The sequence below is a fragment of the Rhea americana genome, unplaced genomic scaffold, assembly GCF_003343005.1.
Source record: "Rhea americana isolate MKP2758 unplaced genomic scaffold, rheAme1 scaffold_204, whole genome shotgun sequence".
Taxonomy (NCBI): Eukaryota; Metazoa; Chordata; class Aves; order Rheiformes; family Rheidae; genus Rhea; species Rhea americana.
The window spans coordinates 1,608,020-1,616,011 of record NW_028186195.1 but is presented as its reverse complement, the minus strand read 5'-3'; the positions used below and the strand labels follow the sequence as shown (position 1 = coordinate 1,616,011).

The window sequence follows — 7,992 nt, the reverse complement described above, 5'->3', positions numbered from 1 at the left end:
GTCCACCTGGAAGAGCCGCAGGTCCTCCTCGTCCAGGGCGATGTCTCCCAGGAAGGCAGCTGGGGAGCCGCGGGAGGACGCGGTTACGGAGGAGGAGGAGGAGGAGGAGGCAGCGCGAGCCCACGCGTTAAGCCCGACCCTCGTTCCTCGCCCCGGAGGAGTCGCGCGCCGATTTTGCAGCCCGGCTTGGAAGCCGCGGGTGTTTTGGGGAGCAGAGTCGCGCCCGGGAGGCGCTCCGGGCCGCTGATGCTGCAAAGGGACGTTGCTTTGGCAAGCGAGCGCCAGAGCTCCCCACCGGCGACGGTCCGCTCCCTGCGGACGGACGGGGGACGGAGCCAGGACGGACGGACCCCCCCCCGGCTGCCCCCCACCCTGGCAGCCCTCGCTGCCTCCCCGCATGCTCGGCCTCTCCCCGGCCCGGGGGAGAAGCCCGTGCTGGCCTGGCCCAAGGCGCCCCGACGGCGAAGGCAGGCCCTTCCTCTTCCTCCCTCGGCGCTCCCTCGCTTTCCCTTAATCGCAAGCAGAGCGCGGCCAGGGACAGCAAGTGTGGCGCTGGCTGGAGCTGCCCCCGGGCTTCCCAGCCCGCCGGAGCATCAGCTCTCGCAGCAGCTGGAGCCAGCGCGGCGCTCACATCTGGTTTCCATAAAGCCAGGTCCGTGTCTTTTTAGAGTTTCTATTATTATTTGTATTGCAAAATTGTTTTAACCCAACGCTGCGTTTGGGAGTCCCTTCCTGCCTCCTCTCGCCGCGCGCACACCTCCCGGCGTGAACTCCGACGGCCTCGGGACGCTCGAACAACCTCCGATTCATCCGCCCCCGGGAATCGAAGCCATCTGGGCCGGCCGCGCGCGCTGGCACAGTGCACGCCTCCCGCTGCGCCCTGCGCCCGCCGGCGCAGAGCCGGCCCCGAGGCCGTGCCGGGCGGCCGCCCGTCCGTCTGTCCGTGGGGCTGGGACCGTGTGCGGGACGCTCCCCTCCGGCACCGGGGCCCGCGGCTGCCGCAGCCGCCCGCTGCGGGGTTTGCAGCGATTAGAGGCCCAAGCGCGCGTGCGTGCCGYGGATCTGGGCCGGGATCCAGGGCCGGTCCGCGTGCCGGGAGAGAGCCGCGAGCCCTCCCGGAGCTCGCGCAAGCCAAACTCATCGCAGGCGTCTTCCTGGGGCCACGAACGCTCTGCGGCTGCCTCTTCCTCTGCCTCCTCCTCTGCCTCCTCCGTGGTCCCTGCCCATCCCGGCTCCCTGGAATTTCTCCCCCGCACCGCGGCGGCCTCGCCGTGCATCAACGCGCGGCCGTCAGCCGCAGGATGCGGCTCCCCGCGCCCGGGGCCGCGGCTCTGGCGGAGCCTCCCGGCGCGGCGGGGCTGGCCGAGGTCACGGCGCCTGCAGCCCCGGGCTTCTCGCCGCGCAGCGGGCGGATCGGCTAACGTCCCCGCTCCAAAGCAACTAACAGGCGCGTCCCCAAACGGCGGCAGGGCAGTTAGGATAACCCGGGGCCAGCGGGAGCGGAGCCGCCTCGGAGCAGCCCGTGCCCCCGCTCCGGCTGCAGCCCCGCTCGGGCGCGCGCCGGCGCGGGCAGCCGGCCGCGGAGGCGACTTGCCCCGGGGGCAGCGAGTGAATCCGCGGCGAGAACAGGCAACCCGGGCGGGCGCCTGGGGCGGCCCCGCTGCAACCTTGCGGCAGTCCGAGGGCGGAGGAAGGGAGCCGGCGCCCGCGAGGCGGAAGCGGGGCCRGAGGGCCGCGTCCGGACGGGCAGCGCGCGGGGGAGGACCGGGGCCGCGAGAGGGACGAGCAGCCGCGCGGCGAGGCCGTGCCAAGAGCCGCGCGGAAAGACAAGGGAAAGTAAGCTCGCTGACAGCGGAGCAAGCGCCGCCGGAGCCAAGCGATATGGAAACCATATGTGAGGGATTTCGGATACGTGAGAGAGCTGGGCAAGCAGACGCGGGGACGTGGGGCCGGATTCGCGGCCCGTGCGAAGCCGCCCGGCTCCCCCCGTCCCGCCGGGGGGGGCTCGGCAGCGGCGGCCAAGGCGCCCCGAAACGTCGCCGGGGGCCCCCGGGGAGCGGAGGCGCCTTTGCGCYGGCGGAGGGGACGTCAGAGCCAGGGCGTGGGGAGAGGAGGTGTCCTGGCAGCGCTCCCGCCGAGGACACGTTAGGGACAGCCCAAAGCATTTAGAAACTTCCACGTTGGTCTGGGTTTCTGCCGCTGCCTCCCCTCCGCGCGGCAGCGCAGCGGAGGCGGCGCGGGCCGGCGGCTGCCTCGCGCCCAGCGGCAGGAGCAGCGCTTGCCCCCGGCTCCTTTCGCCTTCAGCCAAAAGCAGCACTCGCCCCCCCCCCAGCTCCCTTTTTTTTTTCTTTTTCCCCCCCAAAGGCTGCAGCAACGTCCCGGCAGCACTAAGCACAAGGAGGGAGCTCGGCTCCATGTGTGCCAGCCCGGCGGCGACGCCGGCAGTGCGCGGCTCCGGGCCGGCGAGGCTGCCCGGGGCGGCGGGGGGAGCAGCGGGGCGGCAGGGTGCTGCCCCCGGTTGCGGACGGCACCGCGGCTCCGGGCKCTTGGCAAAGCCCAAGGGAACGTCTGGCGGGGGCCAGGCCGCGGGCGGAGGGGGCAGGGCGCAGGGCTGCTCCGGCGATACGAGGTGAAGCGGGGCGGAGGGGTGGGAAGCTGCCAAAATTCCCGAGACGCTGCTAATTTCCCTGAGGATACTGGCGGTAACGGATCCCGCGCTGCCGGGACTTGCTCATCTCCCGCTTGCCCGTCGGCTGCCCCGTCCCGGGGGGAAGCGCCCGGCAGAGGGGGGCCGGCGCGGGCGGCCGGCGGGGAATCCAGGGCGAGCGGGTTTCTCACGGCAGGGCAAGGCATCCCCCTCCCCCCCGCCAGACRGGGTTAACGAAGCTTTTTAATGAGGGGAGTGAGGAGCAGCGGGAGGGCGGCTGGGGGGCAGAGCTGGGCCCGGCGCCGGCCCAGGGAGCGCGCCAGGCGCCCCGTGCTCTGCAAACCCGGCACCGGGCACCCGCTCTCCATCCCCAGATGGGATGCAAAAGCAAAGCGCAAAAGCAAACAGAAAACAGCCTGCCCTAGGGGAGCTGCCACGGAGCCCCCCCCCCCCGAGCCCTTCCTCAGGCCCGGAGCCACGAGCATCCCTAGGGCGGCTTTGCTCGCCCCGAGCCTCGGGTTCCCCACCCGACACCCCCCGGACACCCCGAGCCGGTCGCTTTATTACTGCAAAAGCCGAGAAGGCGGCGTTCGCCCCGAGGCCCCGCGTGAAAGCCCGAGGTCTGCGCGGGGGACGGGGGTGCTGCCGCCCGGCGATGCTGGAGGCACCCCGCACGCCCCAGGCCCGGCTGGGTGGCCGGGAGATAACTCAGCCCTCCGCTGTTATTTGACTTTTTGTGCTCTGTTTTCTCTTCTGGGTTCTCGGAACAATGATGTAATCCCGGGGCTGAATATTTAGACAAACAAGGTTTTTATTCGGACACAGGCCAGCCCCTGAAGCACCTCGTCCCAGCGCTGCAGGCACGCTGCCTCCAGCCTGCATGGCTCGGCCGTCGTCCTGATGTCTCGCGGGGTCCCTCGGTCCCCTCCGCGTCCCCGTCCCAGTCCCCGTGCCCCTGCCTGGGCCTGCTGGGGATGCAGGAGGTGCTCAGCATCCTCCACGGCCGCGGCCGGAGCAAGCGGAGGAGAGGGGAGCCGACGGCCAGGGGACCTCAGCCAACGGCCTGGCTTCTCCCGTGTTGCCGAGATTTCCGGATGAGCCTGACCTCAGKCTCCGACAGCGTTGGGAACCGTGTTGCAGGAAAATAACGCAAGGGAAAGGGCCCGCGAGCCCGCGGCACGAACGCGATGTCCTGGTGAGCGCGCAAAAGCAAACAGATCGGCGGGAGAAACCTTGGCAAAGGAGATAAACAGGAGGGATCAGGTTTCAGGTCAGCCTGGGCCAGAGGAGCCTGGGTGCGCGGCGCCGGAGCAGGACGGCTCGCGCCTGCCGGCTCCCCGCCGCGCCGGAGCAGGGCCCGGAGCCGGCGCCCGGGAGGACGAGCGGGAGCGTGGGAGAGGGAGGGAGGGAGAGCCCGGGCCCTGGGATTCGCAGCTGGGTCCGGGTTTAGCGGCCCTCGGTGAGGCTTTTCTGCGTGAATTTATCCAACTGCTGCCTGAGACCAGGAGGGGCCCGCCGGCGCTGCGCGGGGAAGCCCACCCTGCCTCACCGCTTTGCAGCACCTGCCCCGCGCCGCGAGCGCCTGCGCGATCCCCAGCCACGTGCATCGCTCCCCGCGCGAGCCGGGGCCGTGCGTCCCGGCCGCAGGGATGCTTCCGAGGGGCGCAAGGGGAAAGGGGAGGCGCTGCGGAGGTGCAGCCAGGGCGGGACGGAGCAGAGCTGCTTCGGAGGTGCATCCAGGCCTCGGCTGAGCTGCAGGGTAATAAACCCGTGGAGTCAACAGGGCAGCATCCTACTGGCTTCGGCGAGCCGTTAGCTATGCGAGGAATGCTGCTCGCGCCTCCCCCTCGCCGCCTCGCGCCAGCCCAGCTGCACCCGCAACGGGCGCCGCGCGCTGCGAGACGCGCGGGGCCGCGGGAGAGGAGCCGGTGCAACACCGAGGAGCCCGAGCATCCCCGGGAAGCGCCCGCCGAGGGGCCCGCGGGAACGGGAGAAGCCGCCGGAGGCTGCCGCCTCCTGCCCCGAGGCTCCTGCGCCGGGCACCAGCCTCATCCTGCTCCGGCAGCCCGCGGACGAGCCAGCTCCCATCCCCGGGATGCCGGCGCGGTRCTGCGGAGACCCCAGGCTGGGCGGCCAGGCCGCGGGCGCAAAGCAGAGGCGAGCCTGGCCCTGTCCTTGCCTCGTGGCCGCACGGCGCAGCCCCTCTCCCGGTGCCCCTCGCCGGCAGCCGGAGCAAGCCAGCAGCCAGCCTGTAAACGCCGGAGTGAGGAATATTTGCTTTCCCAGAGCACCTTCCTATGAGCACGGTCGGCACAATACAGGGATTCAGGCTCAGCGGCTGCGCCGGGAGGCAGCCCAGCTCGCGGCCCCACAGGGAAACTGAGGCACAGGAGGGGCAGTGCTGGGCAGCGCCGGGAAAACCCCCCACGAGCCCTTTCCTGGGGCTGCAGCATGCAGTCGGCTGGCCCCGTGCCGGCCCCGGACGCTTGCAGCTTGCCGCGGAGCTGGGGCTGGGAGGAGGCGGCGCGTGGGACGGGGTCCCGCAGCAYGCCTCCCTTCATTCCTGAGCCGACTTTGGCCTTTAAATAGTCCCATTTTTCTCCCTGCTGCCTGCTCCCCACGGCGCATTCCCGGCATGCCGGCACAGCCCCGGCTCGGCCTCGTCGCCCCCCGGACGCGGCGAGCGCCTCAGCCGGCTGCCCCGTCCCCGGGCATCCCTGCGCTGGCTCGGCATCGCCCGGCCGGGAAGCCCTGGGCTCTCCGCTCAGCRTCCGAGGTGGCGACGGCTTCCCGGGCCGGGGCTGGCTCCTGGCACGGCGTCGCCGCTCGGCGTTTCCAGCCGCTCACCGCCTTTGGCCTCTCGGCTTGCTCGGGCAGCCCGTAATTAGTGGCTCGTGCGCTCCAGCCCCGGGTAATCGCGGCGCGGGCCCTGCCCGGGCGTCTCCGCGTGCCGGGAGCGCGCTGCCCGCGGCGCGGGGAGCGAGGGCGCCGGGGACGGCAGGGATGCCACAACTCGGCGCGGGGGGCGTCTCCTCTCCGCCGCAGCCTGAATCCGCCTCCCGCCCTCCCCGTGCATCCCTCCGGGCCGGCTTCCCGCTTCGCACTGCCCCAAAGTCTTTCCTGGCCTCTTGCAAACACGGCCAGTGAGAGTTTCCAGCTTATAACCGTCAGGGGCAGGTCGCGAGGAGGAGAGAGGGTTTGATCACTCCAGGGGAGGATTTTCCTACTGCTCCTCTTCCGTGACAGCGCATGGAGGAGAAAGCCTCCTCCAGGGCTCAGCGCGGAGGACGCGGGGGCAGGAATGAAACCTAAAGCATGCCGGAGCCTCCGGGAAGCGGCGGCGAAGCRGGGCAGCGCCCGCCGCGGGGAGGTGCGGGCGGGAGCCCGCTCTCGCTCCTCCCTCTCTGCCGGTGCCCGTGCTGCTGGCCCTGGCTCTCCCGAAAAGCAGAGCTGCTGCAAAGGAAGAGGTTTGCAGCCCGCGGCCCGCCTGGGCGCCCGGTGGCTGAGCCGCGCTCYCCCGGCCGGCGCGGCGGCGGGTGCCTGGCGTTAGCCCCAGCACGCCCTTATTGCTCAAGCTTCTCACCCCCCTCCTCTGCACCCAGGCACCTATTAACCCTTTCCAAGCTTTGCTCCTGGCTCCCAGGCTGGTTAAATCCTCACGCAACGCTAGAGAGGGGGTGATTTGCTCCCCGCCTTTTGCACGCGCAACGGGGGGTTGCGCCAGGCAAAGCCCCTCCAWATCCACGTGACGGCGAGGACCGACAGACCGCCCGCCGGCCCGGCCCGCCTGGAGAGGACTCTCCACCCAGGGCACGATATCCCCTGTGCCRGCCATGTGTTTCCCAGCGCCGGCACAGTCGCGGATAAGCCTCAGGAAGTGCCTTCTCCCTTTCGACACGAACCCGCCGGCGTGAATCCGCCGCGGGAGGATTTCCCAGGCTGCCGGGAGACGCGYGGAGGAGGAGGGAGGGGGAAAGGCCGCCGGGCGTGCGAGCCCCCGGCCTCGCCAGGGAAAAGCCCCGCAGCCCCCGGCGCCAGCCCCGCAGCCCGCCGCCGCGCCAAACGGGTGATTACACAAAGATAAAGCAGATCCCGGGACCCGGCAGAGATTTACACGGTCTCCGCGCCGCCCCGGGCCCCGAACCGCAGGCCTCCCGCCGGCCCCAGCTCTGCGAGTGGATTTTAGCCGGCATGAATAAGTGACATATAACGGCTGGAAAATATTTTTGGGCAGCTTGACAAGTGTGACTGCAAGCAGTAGCCTCCGYTGACTACGCCTGGAAAGTGTAATCTAGGTGAAACGCAGGCGTCCGGAGCCAAAGCGCTCCAGGCACGTCTGGGAAGCGCCGCMGGCCGGCGAGGGGGGTCCACGGGGGGCGGCGCTGGGGGGGCGCAGAGCCGGCGGGCTCCGGCCCCGGGCAGGGGGCAGCCCTGCTTGCAGCCCCGCGGGGCAGCGCGGCCACGGGCAGCAGCAGCGTGCCGGCCCCTCGGGGTGCCCGGGCAGCCCGGGAAGTGGCCGCGGAGCTCGTGCTCGCTGCTGAAGAGCTCAGCAACTCCCGCTCGTCGCCCGGGACAAGCCAAGTGCAAACACTCCGGCTGCGCGTGTTTGGTCAGCGCTTGCRCGGGCTTCGCAAACAGAAAGCTCTGTGCAAACGCTGTCGGGGCTGTTTCCACAACGCGGCAGGCGGGTCAGGTGGGAACGAYGCTGGCTCCCGTTCCCGGCYGGGCACCCCGGGGAGCAGCGCGGGGAGGGCTGCGGCCGGGACCCGGCCTGCCTGCCGCTCYGCTCACCGCCAGGCACGGACAGCGGGATGTCCTGCTGGCATAGCAAAGGGAAACGAGGGCCACGGCAGGTTCCTCCYTCTTGGATACCTGGGGACTGACCCAAAGGCCAGAGCTCCCAGCCAAGTCCCACGGGGGCCCGTTAGGTGTCCGGGCAGCCAGGGGAGCTGCCCGGGATAGACGGGGAGGCCGAGCAGATTGCACAGCCGGCTCTTTCCGTCCCGGCCGCTGGCACCGGGGCAGCCTGGCAGCATCGCCCGGGGCGCCGGGGCGGCCGGGAGCGCTCGCGGCCCGCGGGCCATGGGCAGCCGTCCTGCCTGGGCGGGCGGCCTCAGGATACCTCTGGCATGAGCTGTGCAGAGAAAACCAAATTCCTTTCCCAGCTYGTCCCCTCCCGCCGCCTCCTCTCCCCGCAGCCTTGACGGGAGCCGCAGCGGCGAGGCCTCAGAGCTCAGCTGTTTCCGGTGCTGCCTGAATCCCAGGGAAACTCGCTGCCCTGCTCGCCTCCAAACAAAAACAGCTCCCGGCGGCGCAGGGTGACGGGAGAGCCCAGCGAGCAATCC

At 70.9% G+C, this 7,992-nt stretch overlaps 1 protein-coding gene across 1 annotated transcript in view; it reads right to left on the bottom strand.

The window, feature by feature from the left end:
* The window catches only part of BMP1 (bone morphogenetic protein 1), a 12,144-nt gene extending 11,745 nt beyond the window's left edge, over positions 1 to 399 (bottom strand). Inside the window, exons 1-2 of the mRNA XM_085304240.1 lie at positions 372 to 399; positions 7 to 59 (exon numbers count right to left, since the gene is read on the bottom strand). Coding sequence (XP_085160366.1) covers positions 7 to 59; positions 372 to 399 — 81 coding nt within the window. The remainder of the gene's footprint in view (positions 1 to 6; positions 60 to 371) is intronic.
* Positions 400 to 7,992: the final 7,593 nt, after the last annotated feature.